The sequence below is a fragment of the Sceloporus undulatus genome, chromosome 6, assembly GCF_019175285.1.
Source record: "Sceloporus undulatus isolate JIND9_A2432 ecotype Alabama chromosome 6, SceUnd_v1.1, whole genome shotgun sequence".
Classification (NCBI taxonomy): domain Eukaryota; kingdom Metazoa; phylum Chordata; class Lepidosauria; order Squamata; family Phrynosomatidae; genus Sceloporus; species Sceloporus undulatus.
This window is the reverse complement of record NC_056527.1, coordinates 38050613-38065734: the sequence shown is the minus strand read 5'-3', so window position 1 is coordinate 38065734 and position 15122 is coordinate 38050613. Positions and strand designations below refer to the sequence as shown.

The 15122-nt window shown below is 38.7% G+C and overlaps 1 protein-coding gene across 3 annotated transcripts in view; it reads left to right on the top strand.

The window, feature by feature from the left end:
• The window catches only part of SNX13 (sorting nexin 13), an 87754-nt gene that overhangs the window by 41125 nt on the left and 31507 nt on the right, over positions 1-15122 (top strand). For all 3 annotated transcript variants that reach the window (XM_042472390.1, XM_042472391.1, XM_042472389.1), the window contains exons 4-10: positions 338-427; positions 3590-3711; positions 5769-5890; positions 6977-7078; positions 7526-7614; positions 10208-10291; positions 11121-11259. In XM_042472390.1, the coding sequence (XP_042328324.1) occupies positions 338-427; positions 3590-3711; positions 5769-5890; positions 6977-7078; positions 7526-7614; positions 10208-10291; positions 11121-11259 (748 nt within the window). The remainder of the gene's footprint in view (positions 1-337; positions 428-3589; positions 3712-5768; positions 5891-6976; positions 7079-7525; positions 7615-10207; positions 10292-11120; positions 11260-15122) is intronic.

The following is a 15122-nucleotide window of genomic DNA, read 5'->3' as shown; positions in this document are numbered from 1 at the left end:
CCCCCCTTGCCCCTGCGCGCAAGAGGCCAAAGGCCCCGGCGGCAATCGGCGGCAGGACCGGGCTGGGGCCGGTCCCAAGGCCTCGCCGGGCCGCATCCGGGCCGCAGGTTGCCTACCCCTGCTCTATTCCCTTTGCCACATCATAAAAAGTTACTTTGAAATATTGTGATCTTCATAACGCTCTGCTGATTGCAAAAAATAAATATAGATGTGAAAAAGAGCCATAGATGAATCATTTTCCAGACTGTATGACATAAAGATGGATCAGGATTTTATTTTCTGTGCATTGAAGCGTAAATTGAATGTTATAACTAATCATGTCCAATCACTTCCAAAGTGCATAGAAGAAATGAAACAAGAAAGCAAGCCTATTAAGATTGATAGGAGGCTGACTGGTGCCTATATAATTGATGAACCTCTTCAACAAGTGAGTTCAAAACTAAAATTATTTTCAAGTAGATTATTGCATTGATATTCTGTGCTCTTTATAATGTATATATTGCATATTGTAAATTAGATGTGAATGTTGCAGAACGCACAGCCTGGTTTTTCTGAAGTGTGTTTCTACTCCAACTCACCTTTTTCATGGGACTCAATTAATTACTAAACTGGGCTGTATCACTTTTATTTGAATCTTTTTGGATGTGGATTAGGTTGTCCAATAAATGTATTTGGCAAACCAAGCACAATATAATTACCTCCTTTTTGAACAACTTATGCTATGTGTGACACTTACTCAGAAAAATCAGTATGGGTGTAGTAGGCACACTTGGTATTCTCATGAAATGATTTATGTCTTATAGAACATCTACATATATATGTTTAATGTTTTATACATATTCTATAGAATGCTTTTGAATTCCATACTGTGGGATCACTTCTAAAGGCCTTAGGTATTATATCCTTACCTTTAACAGAAACCTTGGTTGCCTCTTTAAAAGACTTTCTCTCATACACACAGCTGCCTTTCTTCCCAACCTTTGCTTCTCTTTGCTCACATTTACAATAACTGTGTCTCAGGCAACTCCTATGTTGGCTGCTGCATTTGCTTTACCACACACATTAAGCAAATTTCCTTGCCAGAGTTGTTTTCTGAATTATCTTTAGTTTTTGACTAGGCTTGAATGCCTTTGGTTTAAAGGAAATGGGTAGGCTGTATTTACTTTCTGTCTCATGATCTTAGCCACAGGTTAACGCAAATAGCCTGAAACAGATGTCACAAACCTGCAGGTAAAGTTTAGCACAAAACTGTTGTTTCCTTAGTTTATATATATTACTGTTTCTGCCCTTTGCCCTTCTGCACATATTGCTATTTCTGCCTGTTACCCTTACACTGGCTCTTCAAAAATGAAAGTAATAGATTAATTGTAAAGTCATTGAAAAAACAATGTGATTGATTCTTAAGGAAACATAACATTAGGAAAAAACAAAATCTGTGCTTTTTCATCAAAGTTCTTTAGCAGGAATAAAATATATAAACTAAATCTAATATTAGTCCTATTGAAATAAAGGGGTTTTGTAACTGTGATGAACAAGTCTCGTTCATTTCACAGAGTCAGTTCTAGGTTAATTTAATGTCAGATTTAGCCTTGCCTTAAATGTTTCAGTCATTAAAAGATAATGCAATGATATACCAAGAAATGCTACACTAGGCCCTTGATATCCGCTGGGGTTTAGTTCCAGGACCCGGTGTGAATACCAAAATCCATGGATGTACATTTCGTTATATATAATGACAAGCTTTGCTTTTTGGATTTTTTAAAAAGAAAATATTTTGAAGCCATGAATGGTTGAATCCACAGATACAGTCAATAGATATGGCATGCCGGCTGTATATCATGTCTGTTTCTTTTGTATTTTGTTGATTAAGTCTTCTGTGCTGCAGAGTCTGTTTTTGTTTGTGTGGATTTTAATTGTAGAATGTAAGAGATTAAGATTTGCCACTGCAACCATGACCAGATATGAACCTTGGGTGGGCTAGTGTGCCCTCTCCTCTGGTTCTGTCTTTCTCTGAACATGGATGGAAGCTGCCATTCCTGGATTGCAGCAGGGCATAGTTTTGCCTTTCCATCTGAATTCAGCAGACTGTGGTTGGTATAAACCCATATTTAAACCATCCTTTCTTGTACAGGACTTGAAAACGTCTAATCCATTTTTTTTGCACTCTAAGAAAGGAGGCAGGAAAGTAAGGAGCACATGATTTCAAAAGATACTACTGTTTTATGCCTGTAATAGCAAGTGATACTTTGCTATTGTTTGAATTCAGATATTCCTGTATAAACTGGAAGCAGCACTGTTATTGTAGGAACACATTTCTTTCCTGGAAGCACCTTTTAAAACTTGTAAACTCGCCTCTGGGGAAACTCCACTGTAATATGCAAGGTCTGTTTTACCTTTGGGCACATGGTTGGATTTCATGATCTGATCTCTTCCAGTTCTTGAAATCATTCCAGATAAATACTGGTATTAGCTTAGTTATCCAGAGGTTTAAGGTCTATTTATTGTTTTGTCCTAAAATGTTGGAACTAAAGTTTTTATGATGTTGTAAAATATATAAAGCTTGTTGTTAATGAAAGCTTAACTCCTTATATAATAACTTAATTCTGAGATTTGTGGAATTAAGATAAAAAGCAAAGCAGTCTCATGATGATAAACTGTAAGATTTGGAAAAACTGGCATGTGAACGTCACAGCTAACTCTGGCTGGTGTTCACTGTCTGCAAGTGTAAGTGTGAATGACACAGTCAGATGTAATGTGCTTATTTATACATTGGTCGCTGCTTGATTTCTGATGCTTCTGGAATGCCACAGACCATTATTTGTCAGGAAGATAATTTTCAACATTGATGTGATGCAGGTATACAATAAACTAGGCTTTCAAGAAATGGACTTTATATTCATTGTTCCCCTACAGTGCAAGTAAACCTCCTCTCCCCAGGGCAGTTCTATCAACATTCAAGGTTATGTACGATTAGATGTTAAAATGTAGATAAGCAGTCCAAAACTTTGAATACAAAAGCCTGTATTGTTATATACAATGACAATTGTATTGTAAAATACAAAGTGTAAAATCCATTCCTTTGGGTCCGAATTTGTTTTTCATTAGCATGATCACCCTCTTCTTGAGGTTTCACTCTGGATGCTTCCACTGATGAAAAGCAGGAGAAAGCAATTTTCCGTGTACTTTTTTGGGGTTTTGTCCTGTGGTCCCCTAGGCATTTCCAGAAAAAATTATTGTGGAGCATTAGGGTGAATACAAAAATTATATCCTTCCCCATTCCTCTAGCAGGATTCCTCTGCTGGATCAAAATGATTCTTCAGACAAAAGGAAGCATTCTGCTCACAAGTGGCAAAGTCTAAATTTAGTAATTGTCAGGTACAATAGGTAAGGAACTGTGAATTAAAGCTGTTTTTGACCAACAATGAACAACTTTACATATGTTTAATATTATCCCTCTTCCTGATGAGGCCTTCAGCCTTTACAGGTTTACAGGTTTTGATTGTAAATAGTTTTGGGGAAGGAATTTTTCCTGTCTTCTTGTTTTAGTCATATTTTAATATTTTATTTATGTATTTTGATATAATTTTAGGTTATCCAGTTTTCTCTGCGTGACTATGTCCAGTATTGGTATTATACACTAAGTGATGATGAATCTTTTCTTCTTGAAATCAGGCAGGCTCTGCAAAATGCACTAATTCAATTTTCTTCTAGGTAAGAATTATCTGTACGAACAATTTAAAATGCATCTAGAAAGCTTCCCTTATAATTATTCCAGTAGCTTGGCCAGGTAAACTATTGGGTGACCTTGGGCAAGTCACACTCTTTCAGCCTCAGAGGATGGCAGTGGCGAAAAACATGCCAAGAAAATGCCATGATAATTTAGCTTTAGGGTTGCTGTAAGTCGAAAATATCTTGAAGGCACACAGCAACAAAATTTACAAGAGGAGATAGAATTTTGCCCAGAAATGTTCTTTACAGAATAATTTACATACAGATACATGCATTAAAAATATGCCAGCTCATAAAGAGTAACACTTGTATTTTATGACAGTGTTCATTATTTTTATTTTTATTTTCATTTTAGTTGTGGTACCTGGCTTTCATGACATGTTGGTTCTTTGAATATATTGATGGGAGTTTAAAATTATTCTGAGATGTATATAGGTAGCTGACAAACAATAAAACTTATCTGTGGGAGTGTGTGGAAAATAATTATACACAATAACGTTGGGCTATTGAAGTGAAACAATTTCAATGTAGCAGTAGCAAGTACATTTCTATACCGCTTATCAGTGCACTTAAGTACTCCTTAAACAGTTTACAATGTGTAAGCTAATTGCCCCCAAGAACCTGGGTACTCATTTTAGCAGTCTTCGGAAGGATGTAAGGCTGAGTCGACCCTGGAGGCCTGCCTGGGATCAAACTCACAACCTTGTGGTTGTGAATGGCTTCAGTACCATCATTTAACCACTGTGCCACCAGGGCTCCCTAACAAAAAAGCTAAAGCTGAAATGCTGAAATACAGTATGCTTTTGCAAACAGAAATTGTGCATCTTCTTTTAAAGGACCATTTTATGTTACTTGCATGTTGTCTAGGAATGTAACTCTTCACAAAGTTTCATCTTGGAAGAAGCAGTGGGTAGTTTTCTTCCTGTTGCAAGCAAATTTTTGAAAACCACATAGATTTCAAAGCCTATTTGCAACTCAGAACTTATTCTGAACAAAACTTTACTTGGTTGCTTTTTACAAAAAAAAAATATATGCATTTTCTGCACATTTCCACACTGAAACACCATTTCATGTTCAGAAAAAGCTGATTCTTGTACAGAAAATGTACACATAAGTGACGTCCCATATTGTGAAGATTCTCATCAGTCCAGGATTCTATTCCTCAGTGTTTCTCAATGCTTACCACCAACATGTTTTTTTAACCATTTTACAAATGCTTTCAAATGTTCTATCCATCCCTAATGTAATTTGTAATCCCTATTATAGTGCAAAATCACTGTTTTGAAAGCTTCCAAGGACAGAAAATGACATATTTTGCCCCTGTCTCCCCCATTGGAGGTGTGAAAAAATGCCATTAAGGCAACTTCTGGCCCATGGGCCACATTTGGCCTACTTCTTACCACATCTTTTTAATTATAAAAAGAAAGAAATGTTGTTCTTGCATCACAGAAGGAATGATGTTATCCTTCATTCAATTGTAGCTGTGATGTAGATATTTTTACTGATTGAAACATGAATTAATTACAGGTAACTTGCCTGCAACTAGTTGATTCCAGACATTGATTAGCGATACTAAGCCATGAAATTGGTAGTATCTGGTATAAAATAGTTAATAACATTTCATTCATTGTAGTGTAGTTAGTTGGTTCACAAGTATCACAGGCAAATTATAAATCCTAATTGACTAAGTTTTGAATTAATGGTTGATTTAGCTTTTATCTTCTTTTTTAGTCTCTTCAATTTAACAACTATTTTATATAAGGTTGCCACCTAGTGTTCTGCTTTAATGTTTGCAGTTGCAGTATTGAAAATAAAAGTTGCTTCTACTGAATCAGTTATTAAGAACTGTCAACTAATAAAATTTAATTATAGTTTCTTTTTACTAAACCTATTTACTTGGTTTTTCAGAATATCCTCAGTTAAAATATTGTCTTAATTATTTTTTACTAAAGAGTGTTAAATTACTCTGAGGAAATATGTCCCTGTACAGTGATTCTGCTTCTTAAAATTTTGTCAATGTACTGTTTCTTACTAAAAAGGTCAAAAGAAATAGATTGGCAGCCATATTTTACTACCCGACTTGTAGATGACTTTGCCACTCACCTTAGAGTATTCAGAAAAGCTCAGCAGAGGATAACTGAAAAAGATGATCAGATTAAAGGTAATACTTGATTTTAAATATTATGTTCTGTTGATTTTCATAATGAACTGCATTAAAGTTTTGGCTGTTTCTCAATACATCCAAGTGTCATAGTCTACCAAATGAATAGTGTGTGTGTGTGTGTGTGTTAGCTTTTCATATTTATTGATGAAAGAGGTCTAGTTTAGACCATAACCTATAGTGATAAACAAATATGATGCCTAAAGATCATATTGAATACATTGCTTAACATGGGTACTAGCTTTTTTGTGGGTTTTTTGGGCTATGTGGCCATGTTCTAGAACATAGCCCGAAAAGCCCACAAAAAATATGGATGCCGGCCATGAAAACTTTTGACTTCACATAGGTACTAGCTGTTCTGGCCCAATTTCTACCACTTCCTGACTACAGCTCAGTGCTCCATATCCCAGGTCCTCCCTTCACAGAAATGGTTTCTGTGAAGACCCAAGTGATTGCAACAGGAATGAGAACAGATAATTCCCTTGCTTCTTCATAAATTGACATGACTGTCTTGAGACAGCTTCTGGTGAAGTTTTTTTGTGTCTCAGATACCAGTGGGAGTGCCCATATTGAGGGAGGATGGCCAGTTGCTGTAATCAGGTGAATAATGTCTCTTAAATGGGATAGATTCGAGCTTTCCACAGTTAAACTGGAAATTTGACATTATTTAAACATGCATATTTTGGTACAGCCTTGCCAAAAAAATTGGGTGAGTAGCGGCTTCCTACTAGACTCCTGACAACAGCAGTTAACAGAGATTACTATTTGTTGGGTATGCTAAACACAAAGAACAGATAGCCTTGTCTCTGAATTGAAAATCTGTTTTATTGTAACGGAAATATGAAAAATGTACCTACACAGAGCTTTTCCAAGAAGTGCGTTTCTTGGCACATATGCCAGGAAAAAATAACTCATCTGCAAAGAAGGAGCTATTTGCAAATGGTACTGAAAGGTAAATTCACATAGATGTATAAATGTGGAAAGCAAATGTTAGTATAGCTGTTGCAACATCATAGGGCTAAATGCAGACCAGAATACTTGAGTGTATATTTTTGGATCCACACAATTTTCTCCATTTGTGTTTAGATGGAGCAGAAGATCTTGTAGATACATTTTTTGAAGTTGAAGTTGAAATGGAAGAGAAAATATGCCGTGATCTAGTCTGCACATCTCCCAAAGATGAAGAAGGTTTTTTTTTAAATTTCTTTTAAAAGATTCAGTGTGGTTAAATTATGCCAACAACCAGTCTTCTGGAAATAAATGGATATTTCAGGGCATACAGTTGTTACTTTAATGATAATGTAGAATAGGATCTTTTTGTACTTCACAGGGTCACACTGAATTTTGTTATAATACAAAGTAATCCCTTTTTCTGTTGTTGCAGAAATGGGACCTGAGATTCCATAGTACACATAGTTCACATTAATATTATAATGTTTGGAATGATTTTGCTTTTGTAGAAGTTATTATCAGTAATCGATATTTTGGATTTTGTCATATCGATCCAAACTGAGGTGGTATTAGTTGTGGAATAAGAAGATAGCGATTTCTTTTTTTAAAGATAAAAAGGGAAGATGTTTAACTGTATCCTAGATTTTGTTGTACATTGTTTTCTTTTTTATCTTGTCTCTTTAGGATTCCTAAGGGATCTGTGTGAAGTTTTACTGTATTTATTGCTACCTCCTGGAGACTTCCAGAATAAGATCATGAGATATTTTGTCAGGGTAAATTTAATTTTGTATTCTATCACAGGAATATATTGTATTTCTTAGCTTAATAACTCCATAATGTTTGTATAATCATGAGCAACAACATTTTTTAAAGTTAGGTATGTTCAATTTTTTTCTTTAATTTTTGGTTGTGCTACTTCTAAATAATTGATCGTTTAACAAATACACCTCATAAAATATTTAAAAAGGAATTGTGCATGATGCATTCCACTGCTCAGCTTCAAAGCATGAAGGATTTCTATAACTTGGCATTGTTCAACCCTATCTTGCATCTGCCTGTGCAAACAGGCGGTGTGATGGTATGTTAAGGCCTAGGCCTCTTCCATATGAGGGAAGGTTGAATGAGGATATGAGAAGTTCATCTGCAGTGAACTGGTTCATATCTTATATAAAAGCACTTTTGTACCTTTTCCAAAGGAAGAGGGATTTTTAAATTGTATATAGTATGTGTGACCACAAATTATTAAATGGCTCATATTAAAAGAGTCCCAGATTCTAGTATTTTTGCTTACAGGTCCACTAAATAAATTGTGGGAGGAGAGAATATTTGTGACTGCAGCATTAGTTGCTTGATCAGTTGACAAGATGATAGCTCTGCAAATATCAGTTTATTGAAGGACTTCCTCTCAGGTTGCACCACCTGCAAGGCATAGACTGAGGAAAGATATTCAACAACCCTTTAGTGGTTGCAGCAACCTCTTCTGTTATTTCGCGTTGAAGATAATAGTACCGTATTTTCCAGCGTATAAGGCAACCCCCAAGTCGCCTGCCGGCAGCATCCCCGCATCGGCTGGAGGGGGCCTCTCTGAAGGCCTGAGAGGACCTGCGGCGGCTGGGCTCTCACCGCCATTTTTCTTCTAAAAGGTGGCGGCGGGGAAGCGGCTCCAGAGCCGGCCGGGGCAAGGGAAAGAGACGGCCCCTTCTCGGCGCTGCTGCCTCCACCGCCAGGGACCCTCCGCTCCTCCAGCAGCTTCTCATGTCCTCCACGGAAGCCACCACTGCCACCCCGCAGAGGACTTGGGAAGCCGCTGGACGAGTGGAGGGCGCCCGGGGGCGGCGGTGGTGGCGGTGGCAGCGCCGAGAAGTAAGGGGCTGGCTCTTTCCCTTGCCCCAGCCGGCTATGGAGCCACTTCCCCGCCGCGGGTCCTCTCAGGCCTTCAGAGAGGCCCCCTCCAGCCGGCGCCAGTACCTGCTGGCTAGGAGAGGACCCAGGAAGGACCCCAGAGACAGGGAGGAGGCTATGCCATTCGCCTGTCTCTGGGATAAAAAACCAGCGCATAAGGCAGACTTAGAAAGTTGCCTTATACGCTGGAAAATACGGTAAATGTTATCCATCAAGTTAGGAGTTTCAGGCCCTACTAAGTTATCAGCAACATCAACTAAAATATTTTATCCTGTTTCGAACAACTCAATCACAGCTGCCACTTTCCTTTCTGCTTTCTATTGGATTTTATTGTTAGCCCTCCACGTAGGTGGCCTTGCCTACCATGGCTTTGAGCTTCTGCGGAAGGCAAACCTGGCAGAAGTAATAGGTCGCATATCCATGCCGCTGTGCATATGCGCCACTGCGAGCATGCGTCCCATTATTTTCTATGGGGCTTGAGCATACACTCTTTTCTCCATATGCAGGGGTGGAGTCTGGAATGGATCCCCTGTGTATGGGGAGGGCGGACTGTACCATAAATGTAGTTTCTCCCGTAATCTTTATACTGAAACTTCCTATCCCAGTGATGGCGAATCTATGCCATGCGTGCCGGAAGTGGCATTTTAGGCCATTTCCTCGGGCACGGGGTGAGGGAGAAGGCGGAAGAGGCACGCAAGTGCCTGTTCTTCCTCCCTGCCTTTTCCTGGCCTCCAGCTGTCTCTCGAAGATAGTTGGAAGCCAGAAAAAGGCGCTCCAGAGAAGGAGCCAGAGGAGCGCTTCTCTGGCTCCTCCTTGCAACCTTCTCCCGGCCTCCAGCTGCCTCTTCAAGAGAGCTAGAGGCTGGGAAAAGGGCGGGGAGAGGAGGAGCGACCGGCACGTGCCACTTGCTCCTCACCAGGGAGCTTTGCCGGCCTCCAACTGTCTCAGGAGAGACAGCTGGAAGCAGGGAAAGGTCCGTGGGGAGGGAGGCAGGGGTCCTGCCCATCTCCCTTCCTTCCCACTTACCCTTCCTGTCCTCCAAGTGCCCCAAACGGAAAGGGAAAGGTCCGTGGGGAGGGAGGCAGGGGCCCTGCGATTCCTCTTCTTCCCCTTTTGCCCTTTCCTCACCCTCAAAAGGCTCTAGTCTGGCAACCCCCTTCAAATCTTGAGAAGATGTACATCTTGCTATATTTTGGTTCATTTATCTTTTTGGCATCTGGAGTATAGATATGATGTATATTTATGGAACTGCTACCCACAGCTCTGATAATGCCTTGATGATTATATATTTTACATGCAGCATGAAATAAGGATTTATTCTCATATGATCTTCATTACTATATCTGGATTGATGTACGAGGTTTTAGTTTTAGTTTAAGATCCTGACCTAGTTAAAATTTTAGAGAAAGTTATTGTTTACATGACTTGCAAGTATTACTTTTATTATTGTTCCTTTTCTTTCAGGAAATCCTTTCTCAAGGAATTCTTCTTCCATTAATAAATCAACTCAGTGATCCTGATTATATTAATCAGTATTTCATATGGATGGTAAGCTTGTTAGCCTTGGAGGGCATTTTGAAAATGTCTGTATGCCCCATGCTCTCACCTTTTTCAATATAATTCAATAGCAGCAAGCATACAGCAGAAATGGACTTTGCAGTCATGGTATATCAAATAGTTGCTATCAGTGTTAATCAGTTCTTTTAAAACTTTTCCAAACTGTAGTTTTCCAGGCTGAAATACTCGAAAAGAGCATTATATAAATGCAACATCCCCCAAAGTGGCTGGAACATTACTTTGTTTAGAAAATAATTCACTCGTATTTATTATCTGAACTTTTAAAAAGCTAGTGTTGAACTAGCAGTATTTCATAGAGTAATAGTCAAAGCAGCAGTCAAGAGCATATAGTCAGAGCAACAAAAAATGTATATTTTGCTTTCGTATATTTTTACATTAATTTTTTCCTGCATTATGGTTTACCAGGCCACTGGTTTCATAAGAATATAAATTGTTCTTGTTGTTCTTCTACAACAGGCAGGTGCCTGCATACTGCTAGAACACTGCTAGCCTAAGTATATTTGCTGAATATATTCTGACTTCCAACTGACTAAGGGCATGAAATTTTGTTTTGTTACATACCGTATTTTGCCAGTGATAAGACATATTTTCTTTGCCATCATGAAACAAGTATATTGATAACAAGAAAATAATGAAGTTTCGTGCTGCTAGGAGGCAGTATGAAGCAGTTAAAAACAACTTCTTGGCAAATAAAATGTAATTCTTGGAAAATGATTACATATTTGTATATCAAAAGCATGTCTGTTTGGAAAAAATAGGTTAATTGTTAGTAACATTAGCTTTTCCTCACATATTTTAGATCCGTGATTCAATTTGCAACTATGAGGCCTTTATGAACATTGTTAAAGTAAGTGACAAAATAGGGGAGTTAGAAGCAGTAAGAGATAAAGCAGCAGAAGAACTGCAGTATCTTCGATCCTTGGATACAGCTGGAGATGGTTAGTATTTACATTTTCAGTTTTAAACTGTCATTATAACATAATTTGTTTTGCCTTCATACATTAGCTGCTAGACCAGGGGTGGGCAACTCTGGAAAGCTAAAAAAACAACAAAAAACATTTGGGACTGCAATCCTACACCTGTAAAAGCAAAAAATTTTGCCTCCAAGTGTCCCCTAAGGTGTTGTTGTTAAGTTCCGTCAAATTAGTTTCAACTTGTGACAACTCTATGAATGGTAGACTTCCAACTCACCCTGTTATCAACTGTTCTGCTCAGGTCTTGCAGAATCAGTTATGGTTTTCCTCTTTTTCTACTGCCTTCTACCTTACCAAGCATTATTGTCTTTTTATGATAGGTCCAAAGTATGTCAGTCACAGTTTAATCACCTTGGCCTCTAGGTAGAGCTTGGGCTTGATTTGTTCTAGGACCTATTATTGGTCTTTTCAGCAGTCCATGGTATCCATAGAGCTCTTCTCCAGCACCACAGTTCAAATAAGTTGATTTTCTTCAAAGCTTTTACCTGGCTTTTACAGCTATACATAGCAATTGGAACTAAGAAATTGGCAGAGACTATCCTAACTTTAATATTCAATGCTATATCTTTACACACCAGTATCTTTTCTAGTTCCTTCATAGCTATTATAGCCTTCTTCTGATTTGTTGGCTGCAATCTCCATTCTGATTAATGACTGAGGCATGGTATGGAATATCTAACTATTTCAGTGTCTTCATCATCTACTTAAAGTTATGTGAATAATCTGTGGTCATTATTTTTGTTTTCTTAATGTTCAATTGTAAACATGCTGTCTTACTTTCTTACTTTATTTTCTTTGCTAACTGCTTAAAGTCTTTGCTGTTTCCTGCCAGTAGTATGGTGTCATCTGCATATCTTAAATTGTTGATGTTCTTTCCTTCAATTTCACACATCCTTCCTCTGAATCTACAAGTTGAACAGATAGGGTGATAAAATGCAGCGTTGCCTAACCCCGTTGCCAATGGGCAATTATTCTATTTCACTGTATTCTGTTCTGATGGTACCTTCTCCTAAGTTGAATTTTGAGAATCAACTTCCTTACATGGGAAATTAATTCAATCCCCGCAGTCCCCTTTCTTAGGGACTGGAATGTATACTGAATGTTTCCGATCTCTGGGCCATTGTTTGGTTTTTCCAAATTGTTGGCAGATTCCCTTTTAGAAATTAGAGCTAGAGTAGATTCTGTCTCTATAGCTTGAAGCAACTCGGTTGGTATGCCATCTCTTCCTGGTGATTTATTTCTCCCAAGTGATCCAAGTGCAGATTCCACTTCACTTTATAAAATTGTAGGTTCATTTTCAAATGGTTCTTCCTCAAATTAATTTGTTATCCTTTTGCCCCTTATATAGTTCTTCATTGTAATGTTTCTGTCATCTTTTTATTTCTGCTTGATTTTGCAGTTTCATTTTCCCCTACTGGTCATAGAACATCTCCATTCTTGTTTTAAATTTCTCTTTCATTTCTTGGGTCTTGCAGAAGAGGTCTTTTGTTCATTTTCTTTTGTTGTCATCTTCAGTTTCTCTGCATTGATTGCATTCAGGGTTCTGAACATATTTTTGTCATCTTTTACTTTTGCTTCTATCCTGTTCTTAACTTCCTGTAGAGTTTCATCTGTTATCCATTGAGGCTTCTGTTTCTTGTTGGCTACAGATAAGACATAGGATTATCAGCGTAGGAGCTAGATACCATCTATAGCTCATACAATGGAATGTATATACTCATTGAGTTCAAGGATGAAAACAATCATAGAATCATGGAATCGTAGAGTTGGAAGAGACCACAAGGCCATCCAGTCCAACCCCCTGCCATGCAGGAAATCTCAATCAAAGCATCCCCGACAGATGGCCATCAAGCTTCTGTTTAAAGACCTCCAGGGAAGGAGACTCCACTACACTCTGAGGGAGTGTGTTCCACTGTTGAACAGCCCTTACTGTCAGAAAGTTCCTCCTAATGTTGAGGTGGAATCTCTTTTCCTTTACCTTGCATCCATTGTTCTGGGTCCTGTTCTCTGGAGCATCAGAAAACAAGCTTGCTCCCTCCTCAATGTGACATCTTTTCAAATATTTAAACAAGGCTATCCTATCACCTCTTAACCGTCTCTTCTCCAGGCTAAACATCCCCAGCTCCCTAAGTTGTTCCTCATAGGGCATGGTTTCCAGTCTGAAGAGCCTAAGAAAGAGGATAAATGTTATTTTAATCCAAAAATAAATTCTTTTATTCCCTTTGCCCATAGTTTTGGGGCCTGGATGCAGCTCAGTATCACAGCCAAGTAAGCAGCAGTTCCAGTCTTTCAGGAGAGGGACATCCTCAACCAGCTCTTAATAAAAACAGTCATAGATAGCAAGAGCAGCTAACCATTTTGGGGGCCTCCGATGTCATGCATAGAGACTATTTCTTAGGCCAGATTCTGCTTCAGAAAATTAAAGTTGTTACTCCTCCATTTCCAGACAGAAACTGCTTAGGAGACACAGGAAGGTGGTACTCTTACAATCTGTCAAGATATCTTTTGAGATGGTGGTCCCTTCTAAAAGTGAATTTATTCAAGGAATAGTTCAGATTAAAGTGATAATGGACACAAGCCTTCATGGCTTGGGTGTACACTGTGTATCTATATTAGCACAGGGAAATTGGACTGTCAACCAAGCTTTTCACATAATAAACTGTTGAGATACAATCATTTTTGTGTCAGATTGAAGGCAAGAATATACGGATTTGCACATGACCACAAAAAGTTGCATCCAGTCCCAAGATGGTGCAAGATCAAGATCTTCAGTGAAGTTGGTTAGCCTACATTTAGTTTGTCCAGAAACCCACAATATTTAGATACAAGAACATTTAAAAGGACAGTTTAACTTTCAAGCCAATTGGCTGAGGTCATAGATCAAATATATAAGTGTTTATAACTCTCTTTCAGAAAGATGAGGTATGGAAGGTTGATACAGTCAGCCCTCCCTATAGGCGGGCTTGCCTTCCGTAGCTTTGAGCTTACGCAGAAGGCAAACTCCAGCAAAAGTAATGGGGTGCATACATTTGCCTCCACGAGCATGCACCTCTGCAAGCACACACTTTATTATTTTCTATGGGGCTTGAGCATACGCTCTTTTCCCCATACGTGGGGAGGGGGCGCGTCCGGAACGGTTCCCCGCATTTGGGGAGGGCAGATTGTACTGTAATTTTTGAGCTAGCTAAAGGATCCTTGCTAATCCTATTCCACTAGTCCTCATAGCTGGATTCATCAGGAAACTAAAAGCGGAAAGGGGAGAAAACCTCCTCTTCCCATGGAAAAAACACCTCATTTAACTCCACTTGCTTCCATTCCCAGTCTGATTTGCAAGCTTCCTCTTCCCATGAAAGTAACTCCACATTTAACACTACTTGGTTCTCCTCTCAATCCAATGTTAAAACCTCTCCTCCAGCACCTGGAAATCAGTTAGGTGTTCAGGAGAGGTTCAGAGAAGGAGGGATGGAAGTGGTATTTTCCCCTGTCCATCCTTCCTTAAAGCCCCCTAAGTTTTACCCTCGATGATCATATCATATTATCCATGTGTCATATCAAAATCTATGTTTTTTACCCTGAAACCACCCATTGACTTCTACATGAGATCAATTTGTAGATGAGTATATATGTTAGGTCCTTGATAGGAGGTTAACATGTTGACCCTGCCATTTGAAACAATAGGCCAGGTTTAGTGCACTGTACTATCTTCCATTCACTGCAGAAAAAATAAATGTTAAGCCCAACTTTGTTTTCAGGGCTTAACCCTAAGCTTAGAGTATAATTATGAACTAGCTTACAGATGCTAAGGAGATGATAAAACATTGAAAAAC